This window comes from Mustela erminea, chromosome 19 (assembly GCF_009829155.1).
Source record: "Mustela erminea isolate mMusErm1 chromosome 19, mMusErm1.Pri, whole genome shotgun sequence".
NCBI lineage: Eukaryota > Metazoa > Chordata > Mammalia > Carnivora > Mustelidae > Mustela > Mustela erminea.
Window position 1 is genome coordinate 60,478,347 of NC_045632.1, and position 17,818 is coordinate 60,496,164.

Here is a 17,818-nt window from a genome sequence, read left to right on the forward strand (position 1 = left end):
GCATACTGCCAGAGGTGGGGGGCTCACCTGGAACCAGTCTGGGTAGGGCGGGAACACGGAGGGGCCCTCCAGCGCAGCCTGACGTGCCACCAGGAACGCGGTGACCATGCTGTCCAGGTCGCAGCTCTCAAACGCTCGGGCCAGCAGTCGGGCCACCCAGTCTAGGAAGGAAGGACCCAGAGAGAGGCAGACGAGGACTTGTGTGCTACCAGGGGCAGGACACACTGGGTGGGAGCGTGTGCACGCCCAGCGCCAAGTGCAAGAGACGGGGTCATGAGGGCCCAGAGCAACCCGACACCAACGGCACGCGGCCGCATGGGAGGCAGATGGAGGGCATGGACGGGAAGACCGGGGCGCCCTTCGCTGGGGAGCAGGGCAGCCAGCAGCCACCTCCACCCACACGCTCAGCCACCAACCGCGGGACCCGCACACACGTGCTGGGGGCTCCCCGCCAAGGGCACCTTTAATCAGTCGCTGCGCTTCGGGCAGGCAGATCACCAGTGTAGACACACAGGAGAGCACGTGCCGCCAGTTCACCTCGTGTGTTTCCAGAACCTCCTGCAAGTGGCCAAGCAGCTCCTCTGGGCACAGTATGGCGAAGAGCTGCAACAGAAGGTTCCCAGCTCAGCTGTGGAAACAAGCCGCTCCTCGGGCAGCCGGGCCTCACCCCCCCCCACTTCCAGCCGCGCCTGCCGCCCCCCTCAGGGTCCCTGTGAACAGCAAGGGGTCTCCTTTCAAGAAGGTGTTCCGCCCCCGTGGCAAGTCCAGCCTCTGGGCCCCCAGGGGTCTAGGCGGGAGCCCCGGGCCCCCCTGCCGCCAGCCCAGGAGCGCGTCACCCACCCTGCGGTACAGACTGGTGAGCAGGGGGTGGGTCTTTGCGAAGCTCCACTCTCTCTGCATCCGAACAGCATCAGAAACTTCACTCGGGAGTAAAAACAGACAAATATGTCACTCAGTCATCACAAAAAGCTGTCCTAACTTGCATTTTTTCAATCATTAGCAATCATTTCTGTCTGTGAACCGTCTTCTGCTATCAGGTGTGTCTTTGGCCCAGCTCCTTGTTGCTAAGCCCTTGCCGGATCTGCTGTATTTTCTAACGCGTCAATTGTTGACTTTGCTCTTTTCAACTCTAATGGTGGGTAAGCCATCAGCAAGGACACTGCCACAAGGGGTCTGGCTGGAGCAGGCTAGAGTGCACAGTGGCGAGTGCCAGAAGCTTCCTTCGTGCTACCTGACAACGCTGCTGGGGACACGGTGCCACACAGAGTGAGCTTGGCGGGCAGGAACCTGAGCACTTGCAAACCCCATCACTGAACAGATGGTGACATCACCCCAAGGACACTCGTGGGCACATGACATGGCATCGACCACTTCTGAAAAGAGCCTGTAACTACAGCTGACCCCCTGAACAAGATGGACTTGAGATGCGTGGGTCCACTCGCTTGCCGCTTTTTCTTAACACGGTACAGTTGCCAACATGTTCTCTTCCTGTCGTGTCTGAACGGTACCTCCTTCCCTCCAACTTACTTTAGTGTAAGAACACAGTACACAGCACATGTCACATACAAAATGCGTATTAATCAAGGGCTTCTCACCAGAAAGGCTGTTAGTACTTGTGTCTGGGAAAGTCTAAAGCTAGGGGCACCTGCGTGGCTCAGTGGGTTAAGCCTCTGCCTTCAGCTCAGGTCATGATCCCGGGGTCCTAGGATCAAGTCCCACATTGGGCTCCTTGTCCAGAAGGGAGCCTGCTTCTCTCTCTGCCTGCTTGTGCTCTCTCTCCGACAAATAAATAAATTTAATTAAAAAAAAAAAAAAGCTATATGCAGATTTTCAACTGCACAGGGTCAGGATCCCTAACTCCCACATCAGTGCTTATATGATAGAGGATCGATCAAAGAAGAATCTAGAAATCCACTCTGATAACTCGATATTCATCTATTGAGAAAAGACCACAAGAAAGGTTTCACGTCAAACGTATTTCTATTTCGATGATGACACAGGGGACAGTTCTCCTTCCCATACTTTGTTAATTCTGAATTTTCTTTATGAGAATGTGTAACTTTCAAATGAAAGGAGATTTGACGCTCACGGGCCCTCGAGTCTTAAGCGATCTCAGCGCTGACATTCAGGGCCCACGCGCCCATGAGGGAGGCAAGCAAGGGGGTCCAGGAACCCACCTCTCAGCACAGGCTGGTGAGTCAGCACCTGAGTCAGAGTATGACTGAAAAATCTCTTTGGCACATCTGCTGAAATCGTTCCGCCACACATGTGTCCATAGAACACGCCGAACCTGCCAACATAGCAGCGAGAGGTCCCCACAGGGCCGACAACATCACACCCATACCCCAGCAAGAGCTCACCAAAGGTCACTGTCCAGCAAGGTTAGGTGCACCCCGAAGCCCCCAGTCCCAAGTTCAGGGGGCACATAGGCTGGCCCTTCCCATAACCCTGAAGCACTCGCCAGCCAGACCACGGTGCCACTAACGTGAAAAGAAGTCCAGGGGCGTCGGGGGCGGGGTGGGGGGCACCTCTGTCGGTGAAGCATCGGTCTTTGGCTCAGGTCATGATCTCGGGGGCCTAGGATTGAGCCCCACATCGGCCTCCCAACTCAGCGGGAGCCTGCTTCCCCTCTGCTCCCATCTTGAGCTCTCCCTATCTAGCTCTCTGATAAATAAATAAACAAAATAAAAGAAGTCCAGAGAAGGGCAGGTTCCATAAGAAAGAAGCTGCCCATGGAGTAGGACACCTGGAAAGGGAAGGCTTTCCCTTTGGAAACATGCCAACCTCACAAAGCCTCAGTGTGCCCATCTGTGAAATGGGGGTCACGGGCAGCAGGGCAATAGCCAGGCTGGCGCAAAGCACCTGGCACCCACAGGCACTCGGATGCAGTAACGGTTCCTGAAGCCAAGGACCTCCCGTGCCAGGAGGGGAGGAAGGTCAGCGGGCAGGACATGACTGATGCGGCAGGAGGGACAAAGGCTTTCGGGGCTGCCTGACAGTGGGGCCCTGAGGGCACTTCAGTGAGCCAGGGTCAGAGTCACTGAAGCTCTTCCCAGTTCCCCAGGGAGAAGAGCTCCCGTCACACAAGTCATGGGGAGACACTGGGCAGGAAGGGCAGCTGCGGGCCCTGCTGGCCTTCCGGGTAGACAAAACCGTGATGCGAGTCCCATGTACCAGGAAGCCCGGCCATCCAGACCGGGGGAGTGGGGGCAGAGTCTGGTTTTATTGTAAATATTGGCAACCAAATAAGAAACTTAAAAAGAGGGGTGCCTGGGGGCTCAGTCGGTCAGGCGTCCAACTCTTGGTTTTGGCTCCGGTCGTGATCTCGGGGTCATGAGACTGAGCCCCATGCTGGGACTCCATGAGAGTCTGATGGGGACTCTCCCTCTGCTCCTCCCTACCCACTCCCCCTCTCTCATACAGAGCAATCTTTTTTTTTTTTTTAATATAGAGCAATCTTTTTTTAAAAAGGAAATTTAAGGGGCGCCTGGGTGGCTCAGTGCGTTAAGCCTCTGCCTTCGGCTCAGGTCATGATCTCAGGGTTCTGGGATCAAGCCCCACGTCGGGCTCTCTGCTCTGCAGGGAACCTGCTTCCCGGCCCCACCCCACTTCTCTGCGTACTTGTGATCTCTGTCAAATAAATAAATAAAATCTTAAAAAAAAAAAAGACTTTAAAAAAAAGGAAATTTAAAAAGAAACAAACACATCCATAGTCATTCTCAGACTCTCAAGACATGGGTTTGAGCCATGCAGTTATAAAAATGCATAAAACTGGGACACCTGGGTGGATCAGTGGGTTAAAGCCTCTGCCTTCGGCTCAGGTCATGGTCTCAGGGTCCTGAGATCGAGCCCCGCATCGGGTTCTCTCTGCTCAGCAGGGAGCCTGCTTCCCCCCTCTCTCTGCCTGCCTCTCTACTTGTGATCTCTCTCTCTCTGTCAAATAAATAAATAAAATCTTTAAAAAAAAATTAAAAAAAATTTTTTTTAATTTAAAAAAAAATAAAAATAAAAATGCATAAAACTGAGAGCGCAACGCCGTATGATCAGTGCAAGCAACGTGCGGCACGATCTGGCTCGCTAAAGCAACCGGAACACAGGCCATCGAGGCAGAACAGTGAGAGGCTGGAGGGCTTTGCAAGGCCTGGGAATGTGGGAGAATTCTCCTGGATTCCCAGGAGAGAACCAGCTTCCAGGCCTGCCTCCCCCTTTACTATGGAGCAAACCCGACCCCCCAACAACCAATCCTAATGTGTGGCTCCAGGAGCCACGCAGAAAGCTAATGTGGCAAGATCGTGACCACGGGGACGTGTGAGCGCCAGCCCTGGGGAGCAGAGGAGGCTCCTGTGGAGGAGAGGGCAAGGGGCACTGGCACAGGGGAGAGCCCAGTGAGAAGGTCACTCCAGGGGTGCCCTGGGTGGGAATCTGGGCTCACACCAGGAGTACAGACACCCAGGGGACAGAGGGTTCAGGCAGAAGGGGGCCAGCCAGCCTCCCGCCTCATCTTCAGAAGAAGCAGGCGGGCCCGAGGGCTCCCAGTGCTCTCCAGCGGGCGTCGTCCCTGGACGCCATCCCAGTGGCAGAGAACCGTGAAGCAGCAGGCCAGCCGCTGAGGCTCCAGGAGTGGTTCAGACACCCGGACCTTCAAGAGAAGGTCCACGCAAGCCCAGCAGGCCTGCCCACAGGACGCACCAGTTCTTCACTGTCTTGTACGCTGGGGATTCGTCCTGCAGCCCGGTGGCCAATGCCTCAAGAGCGACTGACGACAGGTGGCGGGAACAGAAAACACAACAGTTCAGCCTCACAATCCACCAAAAATGACCCCTGGCCACCTACTCCCGGACAAATCAGGTAGTGAGTCTTTGAGAAAGGGAAGCTCCTCAATTTCCAGCGAAGAGACCCCGTCGGCCTCCTACACCCCCCCAAGAGTACGGGTCCCCCAAACAATTCAATGGTACCAAAGACTTAAGCCTTTTAAATATATCAAATGTCGGAAGCAATAAAATGCTTCCCTAGTTAACTGTTAACAGGTCCCGACATGAAATGCAAAGCCACTGACAGCTGAAAGCAGGACCAACAGTCGAGGCTAAGTTCAGGTGAGTACTTGAGCTGGAAAGGCAAGAAGCCCTGGGAACCCTTGGTTAGCCAACTAGCTGTTGCCCAGCCTGGGGCTCGGCACAGACAACTCACAGACCAGCATCCTCTGCAGCACGGTCACCGCAACCTGTCAAGGCAGAACACGGGCCATGGTTACTCACCTCGGGGTACTGCCCAGGGAAACAAGCGGTCACCCTACAGGAAAATGATAAAGTGCCTCCACACACAGCCCGACACGGGGGAGACCCAACCGAGCAAGAGGCAGACTTCCTGCAAGGATCTGCTGTTGATCCCCAGGACCTCTCTCAGCGTGGCCCCAGGCCCCGGCCTCACACTGCCAGCCTCCCATGGCCTGGGGCTAACGGGGTCCGCACAGAGTTCTGCTGCTAAAAAGCTCTCCAATTCTGGGACGTGCTGAAGGCTTCCACCCACAGGAACTTTGGAAACCAGAAAATGGTGGGAGACATCCCTGCTTTACTCCATTTCCTCACGTCCACTAGCCGTAGGGAGTGATGGCACAAGGGAGCACCTCAGGAAGACAACGGTACAGATCTCCCATCAGGGCTGACAGATGAGGGGCCCCTGGGGGCTCAGTCGTTAAGCGCCTGCCTTCAGCTCTTGTCATGATCCCAGGATCCTGGGATCGAGCTCCATGTCATCCGCCGGCTTCTTCCTCTCCTTCTGCCCCTTCCCCCGACCCCTCCTGGCCACTTGTGCTAATAAAATCTTAAAAAAAAAAAAAAAAAGCTTATAGATGCATGTGGGGTCACTGGTCTAAGCACTTCCATTTTTGGGGCGCCTGGGTGGCTCAGTGGGTTAAAGCCTCTGCCTTCGGCTCAGGTCATGATCCCGGGGTCCTGGGATCGAACCCCGCATCGGGCTCTCTGCTTCAGCAAGGAGCCTGCTTACCCCCTCTCTCTGCCTGCCTCTCTGCCTGCTTGTGATCTCTGTCTGTCAAATAAATAAATAAATAAATATTAAAAAAAAAAAAAAAGAACTTCCATTTTTGTCACAAGCCACTTCCAGACTCTCCATCTGACTTTCTTACCCGGGCCACGTGTGTAGGCTCCACACCTCTGAGATCCGAGTTTTTCTGAAATCCTCTCAAAACAAACAACTGCACAAAATCTGAAAAACCACAAAACCCAAGGATGGATATGCACACCGTGGGTCACGCAGGGCACCGACTTCCCCACACCCGGAAAGGTGCGCACCCATGTCTGTTCTTCCCGGCGCCACTCCCCACACACGTGCCTTCAGTGGCCCGAGCAACCCAAACCTTCCTGAACCAGACTTTGCTTCTCGCTGCTCTATTTGAAAGGGAACTACTCATAATCGAGGTTATGGGAAGGATTCTTCTCTTAAAACAAAATATCTGGGGATGACTGGCTGCTTCAGTCGGTGGAGTGAGTGACGCTTGACCTCAGGGGTGTTAAGTCTGAGCCCCATGCTGGGGGTAAAGATCACTTTAAGAAAGGGGGGGAGCATGGGGGGCTCAGTTGGTTAAGCGTCTGCCTTCGGCTCAGGTCATGATCCAGGGGTCCTGGGACAGAGACCCCCTCAGGCTCTCTGCTCAGTGGGGAGTCTGCTTCCCCCTCCCACTCCCCTTGCTTGTGTGCCCGCCCCCCATTCTGACAAATAAATAAATAAATAAATAAAATATTTAAAATAGGGGCGCCTGGGTGGCTCAGTGGGTTAAGCCTCTGCCTTTGGCTCAGGTCATGATCTCAGGGTCCTGCGATGGAGCCCTGCATCGGGCTCTCTGCTCGGCGGGCAGTCTGCTTCCCCCTCTCTGTCTGCCTCTCTGCCTACTTGTGATCCCTCTCTCTATGTCAAATAAATACAAAAAAATCTTAAAAAAAAAAAAATCTAAGTTTCCCATGGATGGTCTCTCCAGCCAATCTCCTAAACAAATAATGTAAGGCCGGTTCTAGAAGGACCAGAAGGATTACAATCTGGGGAACAAGGCAGGAAACAGACTCCTACTTCCTGAAAAGATTAGAAAATTCTTTGTCTCATCTTCGATTTAAACTTAAACTCTGAGTCTAGACTCGGGAACTCATAAGGAGCTGACATCCATCACCAAGAAAGTTTTAGGAAAAAGGAACACCTCTTCTGCAATGTAAAAATTCATAGGCTACCTGTATGGAACATTCCACTTCTCATCTAATTTTACACTTGTACATTTTGTCCTTCAGACATTCCTGGCAATGGCCAGGATCTGCTGGCTCAGAGAGGAGCCGGGGAGAGGGCCCACTCTAAGGGAAACGCACCCAGAAAAACAAGTGTGACAAGAGACAGCCACTCTGAGCTGCTGTCCAGGACAGCACGGCGCCCCTGCTCTCACCCAAGTCTGACGTGTAGATCAGGCCGTGAGCTCAGCACGCTTGCCACAGTTTCTACTTCGTTTTTTCTGAGCACATTTTAACGTTTTAAAATAACTGCTTAAAATGGAGTCCACAGAAAGTCAGTGGCCTCAGGCCGAAGCACCGTACAAGTAACAGGTGCCTGCTCTGCCTCCGCCTCGCTTGTGGGCTTCCCCAGCTCCCCAGACCCCTCCTTTTCTGGGATCTGAAAGGATAAGTTCCTGTGACTGGACTTCTCTCCATGAAGTGCCCTGAAGCCACACCTCCAGTCAACATGGCTCTGGGGGTTTTCTCTTCCCGGAAGTGGGAGCTTGGGTGCTGAGAAAGCTACCCGACAACCCCTTGTGAGTGGTTGTGCCTCCCAATTCAGCAGATCATAATCTGCATATTTTAAACACACCAGCAATAGGCCCCCAAACACAATGGGGCAGCTGACGGACTATATCAAAGCTCGCACACCATTCAGGGGTAAGCAGACCCATGGAGCAGGTCCAGGTAAAGACGGTTCCATTCCAAATTCCTAGGCTAGGGTGGGGCTGTCCATTTCCCACAGACCCTCGCAGCAGAAAGCATTCCCATGGACCTCAACTTTGCCCATGAAGCTGTCCCTGGTGTGCACTTACCAGAAAGCATAGTCCGGGCAATGTCAGTGTCCTGAGTGGACGCTTCCATCTGCTCGCACAGAAGGCACAGGTCCCTGAAGAGCCACGCAACCGTGGACTGGGTGTCGGCATGACTAGGGACAAAGCACGCAGCTCACCCAGGGCTCACCACTGTCCCGAACCCATCAGGCCCTCTTCTTCCACACACACTTCACTAGGAAGCCTAAGCACCGAGAACTAGCTGGCAGCCCCCTGGCCGTGCCCTGACGTCAGGAGAGGGCCAATGACACTGAAGCCGGCGGGGAAGCTGTTACTGGCATTAAAAAGAATCATTTTTAAAGACCATAACTGGAACAGCTGACTACTACCTGGGGAAAAAAAATAAATAATCAGAAAGAAAGAAAACAGCAGCAATTTTAGGCTGTCACAGGACAGACGTTGGTCAAGGGCCTCAGTCATGCAGAACCATCTGGGGAGCCTGGATCTGGAAGCAGGAGCAGTGGGGTGGGGGGGTCCTCACCTGACAGACATGCGCTGTTCTGGGGCCAACAACATCTGGCACCTCTTCCTGTGCTTGGCCTTATGTGTACCCTCTTTGGACAACTGTCTGTTGAAATCCTTAGTCCATTTGCAATTAAACTGTCTTTTTATCATTGAACTACAAGAGTTCTTTATTCTAGATACTAGATTATCAGATACGCGATTTGCAAAAAATGTCTTCCATTCTACGGACTGTCTTTTCATGGTCTTAACAGTGTTGACACAAGTTTTATAACTTGGTGAAGCATTAATTTTCCTTCTACGTTTCCTTTTGTTGCATGAGTTTCAGGCATCCTGTCCATGAAACAACCGCCTAATCCAAGCTCATGCAGACGTAACCCTAGATTTTCTTTTAGAGGTTTTAGGGCTTTAGCTCTCACGTCGAGGTCTTGGATACACGATGACTTAGTTGCTGTGTGTGGTGTGGAACATGGGTCTGACTTTATTCTTTTGCATGTATATGTCCAGTTGTCCCAAGACCATTTGTAAAACAGACCATATGCCCCCATTCGATGTCTTGGCACCCTTGTCAGAAATCAGCTGACAGGGCACCTGGTGGCTCAGTGGGTTAAGCATCCGACTGTTGGTTATGAGCTCAGGGTTGAGATCGAGCCCTGCATCGAGCTCTGCATTCAATATGGAGTCTGCATGGGATTCTCTACTCCCTCTGCCCCTCCTGCTTGTGCTCTCTAAAATAAGTAAACAAAGCTTTAAAAAGATAACTAATGATGGGCACACCTGGGTGGCTCAGTCAGTTACGCATCTGCCTTCAGCTCAGGTCATGATCCCAGGGTCCTGGGATTGAGCCCTGAATTGGGCTCCCTGCTTGTGCCATCTAATAAGTAAAATCTTTTTTTTTTTTTTTTTAAGATTTTATTTATTTATTTGACAGGCAGAGATCACAAGTAGGCAGAGAGGCAGGCAGAGAGAGAGGAGGAAGCAGGCTCCCTGCTGAGCAGAGAGCCCGATGCGGGGATCGATCCCAGGACCCTGAGATCATGACCTGAGCCGAAGGCAGAGGCTTAACCCACTGAGCCACTCAGGCACCCTCTAATAAGTAAAATCTTAAAAAAAAAAAAAAAAAAAAATCAATGACAGATATGTAGGGCTTTACGTTTGGACTGGAAATCCTGGCCCACTGCTTTAGGTCTACCCTTAGGCCAGCACCACAGGCCAGCTCTATAGTAAGTTCTGAAAACAGGACCTGGGACCCCCCAATGTTGTTCTCTCTGAAGAATTTTTGGCTACTCAGGGCTCCCTGTACCTCCACTTCAGTATTGGAATCAGCTTGTCCATGTATGGAAAAAAGCCAAATTAGGTTTTGTTTTTTTGTTTTTTGGGTTTTTTTTAAAGATTTTAGAGGCAGGCAGAGAGAGAGGGGGAAGCAGGCTCCCTGCTGAGCAGAGAGCCTGATGCGGGGCTCGATCCCAGGACCCTGAGATCATGACCTGAGCCGAAGGTAGCGGCTTAACCCACTGAGCCACCCAGGTGCCCAGCCAAATTAGGTTTTGATGGAGATCAAACCACATGCATCACTCAGTGTTGGGGTCGGGGGATGCTGCCCTCCTAACAATATCAGGTGTTCCAGTCCATGAGCAGGGAACGTCTGTTTCTCTAGCTCTTAGAGCCAGGGGCCCGAATGAAATTTTAACTTCCTTTTCAGATTGTTCACATTCTTGTATAAAAACACAACTGAGGGGGCGCCTGGGTGACTCAGTCAGTTGGGTGGCTGCCTTCGGCTCGGGTCATGATCCCAGGGTCCTGGGATTGAGCCCCGTGTCAGACTCTCTGCTCAGTGGAGAGAATGCTTCTCCCTCTCCCTCTGCTGCTGCTCTGCCTGCTGGCGCTCTCTGTCCGTCTCTCTAATAAATAAAATCTTAAACACACACACACACACACACAACTGATTCTGAATGTTGGAGCTGTTTCCTGCAACCTTATGAAAGCTGCTGGCGCGCTAATACTTCTCAGTAGGGTTCCCTAGGCTATTCAATACGCAAGATGCGGTCCCTGCAGACAGCTTCGCTCTTCCCCTCCCCATCTGGACACTTGTTTAAATCCCCTATGCCCAGGTACATGGGTCAAGAAACGTGTTTTTCTTTTCTTTTTTTTTTTTTTTTTAAAGATTTTATTTATTTATTTATTGAGAGAGAGGTAGTGAGAGAGAGCATGAGCGAGGAGAAATCAAAGGGAGAAGCAGACTCCCCATGGAGCTGGGAGCCCGATGCGGGACTCGATCCCAGGACTCCGGGATCTGACCTGAGCCGAAGGCAGTCATCCAACCAACTGAGCCACCCAGGCGTCCCAAGAAACGTGTTTTTCATAGTTAAAATTTGTCAGCCTAAGTCCTGGGCCTTATAGCATTGTTAGACCTTTCCTGCTCCAAGATTATAGGGTCATCTTCCATGATTTCTTCTAGTACTTTCAAAATATCATTTCCCCCTGTGATTTACCTAAATTTTTTTGGTCTAAGGGGAAGACCCAACTTTTCAAATCGAGATGTGACCCACGTGTCACCACGCCATTGATTTCAACACGGGCTTTTCAACAGTGCTTCAGGGTTCCCCAAATTAGACACTCCGTTTTTCCTGACCTGATGACAAATACACCCATGTCTGGCTTTCTGCGAGGCTGCCAAGAGCACGGCAGGCCAGAGCTCCCAAGGCCTCCTCTGTGTGCATTCAGAGAAACGGAGTCACCCTGCTCCTCCTTCCGGCAGGGGTGCTCGGCTCTCCCATCCGCAGCCCCTTATGAACAGACTGAGCACCACACTGGGGCTCCGGCAAGTCTGTCTCCAGCCTCCTAGGTCATTTATCACGGGTCCTTCTGCCTCCAAAAGCTCGCTCCTCGCTTCTCTTCTACTGCCCTCTGTAAGCGGCCATCTTTGAATCATGGGACTTCAGGAGGAAATAAAAGTAGGTGCACACATTCTATCAACCATATTTATCTGAATATCTCTTTTTAAATTTTTTTTTAAATTTTCTATGGGGGGGGCGGCTGGGTGGCTCAGTGAGTTAAGCTGCCGCCTTCAGCTCAGGTCATGATCCCAGGGTCCCGGGATCAAGTCCCACCTCCAGCTCCTCACTCAGCAGGGAGTCTCCCTCTCCCTCTGCTTGCCACTCCCCCTGCTTGTGTGTGTGCACTCTCTCTGTCTCTCTCGCCCTCTCTGACAAATCAATAAATCTTAAAAAAAAAATTCTTTTCAGGGTGCCTGGGTGGCTCAGTTGGTTGGGCAACTGCTGTTGCCTCATGTAATCTTCCTGGAGTCCCAGGTTCGAGGCCTACACAGGGACCCCTGCTCAGCGAGGAGTCTGTTTCTCCCTCTGACCCTCCCCATGTCGTACTCTTTCTCATTCTCTCTCTCAAATAAAGTCTTCAAAAATATTTTTTTTTTTCTAGGTAAGAAGTTTATTTTATTTTATTTTTTGTAGTAATCTCTATACCCAGCATGGGTCTCAAACTCAAAACCCTAAAATCAAGTCTTATGTTCTTCCAACTGAGCCAGCCAGGCATCCCCTTTAAAAGAAAAAATTTTTAAAGATTTTTATTTATTTGAGAGAGAGAAAGCACAAGCAGGGGGACCAGCTGGCAGAGGGAGAACCAGGATCTCCACCGAGCAGGGAGCCTGATGCGGGACTCGATCCCAGGACCCTGGGATCACGACCTAAGCCGAAGGCACAGGTTTCACCGACTGAGCCCCCCAGGTACCCTCCTGTGATATATTTTATGCAAAGAAAACATTACCAAGTTTGTACATGACAAGGAATTTGATTATAACAAATGTTCTCTTAAATAATGAAGAGTTTCTCTCAGTGATTTTTGGCTTTGATTTATAAATAAGTCATAATACACTAGATCACAAAAAGTCAGTCCTATAATACTAAGGTAAGGTAAAAAAAATCAATGGTACACTACCTTTCCCACAGCTCTGGGAGGCTCACAATGTTCTGTACATGAAGACGCCATACAGCTTCAAGCAACAAAGAATTCTGAAGAAAGTAAGAGTAGTACGCGTCTTTCGTGCACACATTTTCCTACAAAGTGCAGAGCCCCTACACTGAACTCCTGGACCCTGCGGACAACTGGGGTGCAGTGACAGGCACAGCCCCAAACACGTACATGGTCACTGTGGCTCCAGACTTACTACTCCCGCTCTTCACCTCCCCCACCCCCAGCACCCTGTCCAGTCCCTAGTGTCCCCTGCTTCTAGGACTTAGTCCCCTGTGGCCAATACAAGATCCCACAGGACAAACTGGACATGGCAACCTCCTTTCTTCTTTGGACCCTTTGGTGGCTCTTCGCAGCTCTCAGAACAAAGGCCCAGTCTTGGACACGGCACAGGACCCTTATAACCCGGCTTCTGTGTCTCCTGTTCTCTGTCCCAGCGAGCTCCCCCATCTGCACCGCAGCACCCTTGCCCCTGTCCCCAGGACATCTTGCTCAAGCCTCCTGTGTCCCACGGCCTGCTTTGTCCAGCTCGCCTTCACCCGACAAAACAGCACTCCTCCTCCACAGCCCGTGCAGCCGCCAGCTCTCTTACAAAGCCTTTCCTGCCACCAACCACGCGGCCATCCACTCTTCCCGGCACACCTGTGGACACCTACGTCATGGCAATGCACGGGCCTTCGGCTGCCCTCCCTCCAACTCCACAGCTGCCATCGAGCACAGGGACCACAGCAACACTGACACAGCTACAGACACATACGTAATGTATGCCGGATAAAAGAATGGGGGCCATGAACGCACCGTCACCTGGGCTGTCCTTTCCTCTCGCTGTATTCTTACTGATCTCATTTAGTAACGAGTTACCTTGAGTACTTTCAACTACTCAAAAATCTGTAAACCTACTGAATTCAAAATGCTTCAAAACAAAGTAAAAATAATTTTTTAATTATAATTTTCTACTTTACTACGCCACCATGGGAAGTTGCTCATAATTATGCCTAGGAAGAGAGACCATGTTTCTGTGGTAGAGTCTGATAAACATTACTAACGACGGGTGAGCACTGACATATGCGGTCACTGAAGGCACTTTTTCCCCCACCCACAGAGACATGAGCTGAATGCCTCCCCTCGCGCCCGTGATTCATGAGATGCTTGGTGGAATCCCTAAGAACATGCTGGGACTCTGTTGTCTCCGCTCAACACAAGACTGTCTGACAATCCCCTAGAGGCAGAGCCGTACTGTCAGATTTTTACCTGGACTTCACAAAGCTCTTGACAGAAGGAGAGCCGGGAGAACATTCCATGAGCTAATAAATACTGAGCCACCTCCAACAAGGAAGACAGTTTCTTCTGTAAAGAGAGATTAAATCTTAAAAAAAGCAAAAAATAAAGTACCTGAAACAATATTTAAGAAATGTCCTATTACCCCAAATAGCTCAGAAGTAACGAGTAAGCACCGTTAGCTCCCGGTGCCGCGTCTTACCCTTTGCTCTGCGTTCAGCAGCACCTTGTGGGAGGGCTCGCCACTAGATGCACAGATCTGCACGATGCTGGACACCATTGTCCGGATGGACAGCACAGCCACTGGGACACCCAGTTTCGAGGCTTGATCCCGTAAAGCAGAGCCTTAAAGACAGAACAAAAACCCTGAGCAAACTACGTCTAAAACAGAAGACTTACAGTCTCAAAAGCCTTTTTAGCTGTAGCTACCAGCCTCTTGAGCACCCAGCCCCTGGTCCACAATCCATGAAGTAAGAAATCGGGGTGCCCGGGGGGGCTCAGTCGTTAAGCATCTGCCTTCGGCTCAGGTTTTGATCCCAGGGTCCTGAGATCGAGCCCCATTCTGGCTTCCTGCTCTCGGGGAAGCCTGCTTCTCCCTCTCCACCACCCAGCTTCTGTTCCCTCTCTCGCTGTGTGTCTTTCTGTCAAATAAATAAAATCTTAAAATATAATAATAATAAAGAATGCTGAACAGCCTGAAAATAATGTCTACAAGCACATAGCTTTCTAATTTTTTTTTAAAAAGATTTTATTTATTTATTTGACAGAGATCACAGACAGGCAGAGAGAGAGGAGGAAGCAGGCTCCCCACTGAGCAGAGAGCCCGATGCGGGGCTCGATCCCAGGACCCTGGGATCAAGACCCGAGCCGAAGGCAGAGGCTTTAACCCACTGAGCCACCCAGGCGCCCCCAAAATAGTTTTCTAATTTAATTGACTTCCAAAACTAAGGTTTGTTTGTTTTTTTTTTTAAAGGAAAAGTAAACTCTAGCACATGCCCATTATCTTCAGGGCCCTGAAAACGCATACCAATATGTAAATTAAAACAATTAATAGTACTTATAAAGATTCCAAATGACAATATTAGAAATTATCAACTACTGGAGTCAAGAGATTATTCATGGTAGAAGGGGGGAAAATGTTGATTTCTAGCCATTCTTTTTCCACAATGAAGAAAATCATCAATCAAACAAAAAGGCAATTTACTGAATGGGAGAAGATATTTATAAATGACATACCTGATAAGGGATTAATGCCCAAAATACATAAAGAACTTCAACTTAACACCAAAAAAAAAAATTTCTATTAAGAAATATGGAGGGGTGCCTGGGTGGCTCAACTGGTTAAGCATCTGCCTTCGGGTCAGGTCATGATCCCAGGGTCCTGGGATCCAGCCCCGCATCAGGCTCTCTGCTCAGCAGGAAGCCTGCTTCTCCCTCTCCCATTCCCCTGCTTGGGTGCCCTCTCCGGCTGTCTCTCCGTCAAATAAATAAATAACGTCTTTAAAACAAAAGTGTGTGGCTGAGCCTGGTTCCCCAGAATGGTGACACTAAGACGTGAAATTCAAACACAGGGCAGTGAAAATCAGTATGATCCACCCAAAACCTGTAGTGATCAGGGCTCAAGGTGAGTCTGTTTACAGTTATTTTAGTAAATACTTTAGACAAATTAATAAATTAATTAATACCATACCGAAATGACAGTCACTTCCTCACAAAAATGTGAATGTCCAGAAAATAACTGATTTTTTTGTTATTCCACAGAACTTCCCTGATCTCGTTCTTAAACTGAAATGTCCTGAAATACTCCCAACCCTATCCCTTCTGGCTTCCCACCTGCTCTCTCTGACCTAGCACAACCTGTTTTCCCCACCTGCATGAACGAGGTACACATTACAGTCTCATGTTTTTCCAAGGGACACGTTGGCTCCTCCTGCTTCTGAGTCCCACGTTGAGTCAAACGCTGCTTTTAAGTAACAGCCTTATATGCGCCCCAAGCAGGTCCGGGTCACTTTACAGAAAGCTGTTCCGTAACTGTATGTGCTCAGAAGGCTGAGCTCTATCTTACCTATGAATGAAGTAGAAAGACTGGCCGAGGCCTCGGGACCCATCGACTGATCGAGACACAGAGTTTTACATGCAGGACCTTCTACCTAGAGACCAAACACAAAGAACTCCAGTTAAAGTTCAAGCTGTGTGTGCATAAAAACAATCGGAGCCAAAGGCACATGGTTCAGGGACTGAGCCACCCAGGTGCCCTGAATAAACATTTTTAAAAGGTGAGACCTGCCCAAGCGTTCTGAAAGAAACTACCTTCACTCTGAACTTACTTCACGCCCCGAAAGATAAACGCTGACGGTCTCTTCCTCACCTGGCCTACACTGAGCGGATGCTTCTCCCAGAAGCTCAGGGGCCTTTCCGGGGGTCTGCTCGTGTCCATCAGCCTCAGCTGGGGCCAACCAATCCTTACCTCAACCAGCAGGTCCTTCAGGTTCAGATGGCGTCTCAGGAGGCGCGTGGCTGATTCCCGCAGCTCCTGCTCCCTTCCGGGCCGCGGCGCCTGCCTCCGGACCCTTCCCGCTGTGGGGAAATCAGGGCACACATCAGAGCACCCCTGAAGCCCTCCCTCCGGCGGACTCGGGAACATTCCAGACCTGTTGAGAGGCACCCCGGGGACCCAGTGTCTCCACGGGGCTCCTGTGCATTCCTGTGCATTCCTCCTGCCCATTTCCTGCGGGAGGGGACCGAGGCCTCTGCCGGGGTCCCTCACCAGAGAGCAAAAGGCTAGCTGAGGACACAGCAGAAGCTGACACCCCGCCCCCCGCCCCCCATGGGTTCTATGTGGGTCCTCAGGCCTCCTGCCTGCCCTAAAGGAAGAGCAAAGAGTTAGCCTGTAGCGATCCCGGTTCCCCTAGACCGGAGTCTCCCTCGGGTCACAACTGTCCTAGTGATTTAGGAGGAAGAGGCTTTCCTACCAACAGCCCAACTTCCAAAGACCCGCAGGTCGGTTCGGAAGCCCTGACACTGCCTGCCCTCCGTCAGGCGCGGGGAGGCCCGGAGGAAAGGAGCTGCACCGCGAGCGGCACTTGTTCTAACCCCAGAGCCCCCCCGAGCGGCACTTGTTCTAACCCCAGAGCCCCCGAGCGGCACTTGTTCTAACCCCAGAGCCCCCCCGAGCGGCACTTGTTCTAACCCCAGAGCCCCCCGAGCGGCACTTGTTCTAACCCCAGAGCCCCCCCGAGCGGCACTTGTTCTAACCCCAGAGCCCCCCCCGAGCGGCACTTGTTCTAACCCCAGAGCCCCCCGAGCGGCACTTGTTCTAACCCCAGAGCCCCCCGAGCGGCACTTGTTCTATCCCCAGAGCCCCCCGAGCGGCACTTGTTCTAACCCCAGAGCCCCCCCGAGCGGCACTTGTTCTAACCCCAGAGCCCCCCCGAGCGGCACTTGTTCTATCCCCAGAGCCCCCCGAGCGGCACTTGTTCTAACCCCAGAGCCCCCCGAGCGGCACTTGTTCTAACCCCAGAGCCCCCCCGAGCGGCACTTGTTCTAACCCCAGAGCCCCCCCGAGCGGCACTTGTTCTATCCCCAGAGCCCCCCGAGCGGCACTTGTTCTAACCCCAGAGCCCCCCGAGCGGCACTTGTTCTAACCCCAGAGCCCCCCCGAGCGGCACTTGTTCTAACCCCAGAGCCCCCCGAGCGGCACTTGTTCTAACCCCAGAGCCCCCCGAGCGGCACTTGTTCTAACCCCAGAGCCCCCCCGAGCGGCACTTGTTCTATCCCCAGAGCCCCCCGAGCGGCACTTGTTCTATCCCCAGAGCCCCCCGAGCGGCACTTGTTCTAACCCCAGAGCCCCCCGAGCGGCACTTGTTCTAACCCCAGAGCCCCCCCGAGCGGCACTTGTTCTAACCCCAGAGCCCCCGAGCGGCACTTGTTCTAACCCCAGAGCCCCCCGAGCGGCACTTGTTCTAACCCCAGAGCCCCCCAGCGGCACTT

The 17,818-nt window shown here is 51.8% G+C and overlaps 1 protein-coding gene across 5 annotated transcripts in view; it reads right to left on the bottom strand.

Annotated features, from left to right (window-relative positions):
* FANCA (FA complementation group A) overlaps positions 1-17,818 on the bottom strand; it is a 61,633-nt gene that overhangs the window by 42,674 nt on the left and 1,141 nt on the right. For 2 of the 5 annotated variants that reach the window (XM_032326482.1, XM_032326484.1), the window contains exons 1-13: positions 16,296-16,933; positions 15,894-15,978; positions 14,031-14,173; positions 13,802-13,897; positions 12,518-12,591; positions 8,084-8,196; positions 6,143-6,222; positions 5,188-5,221; positions 4,690-4,756; positions 2,178-2,290; positions 841-917; positions 462-603; positions 28-161 (exon numbers count right to left, since the gene is read on the bottom strand). In XM_032326482.1, coding sequence (XP_032182373.1) covers positions 28-161; positions 462-603; positions 841-917; positions 2,178-2,290; positions 4,690-4,756; positions 5,188-5,221; positions 6,143-6,222; positions 8,084-8,196; positions 12,518-12,591; positions 13,802-13,897; positions 14,031-14,173; positions 15,894-15,978; positions 16,296-16,553 — 1,416 coding nt within the window. In that variant the 5' untranslated portion in view covers positions 16,554-16,933. Of the gene's footprint in view, positions 1-27; positions 162-461; positions 604-840; positions 918-2,177; positions 2,291-4,689; positions 4,757-5,187; positions 5,222-6,142; positions 6,223-8,083; positions 8,197-12,517; positions 12,592-13,801; positions 13,898-14,030; positions 14,174-15,893; positions 15,979-16,295; positions 16,934-17,818 lie in introns of those variants that run through there. The other 3 variants (XM_032326483.1, XM_032326485.1, XM_032326486.1) reach the window with 3 other exon arrangements.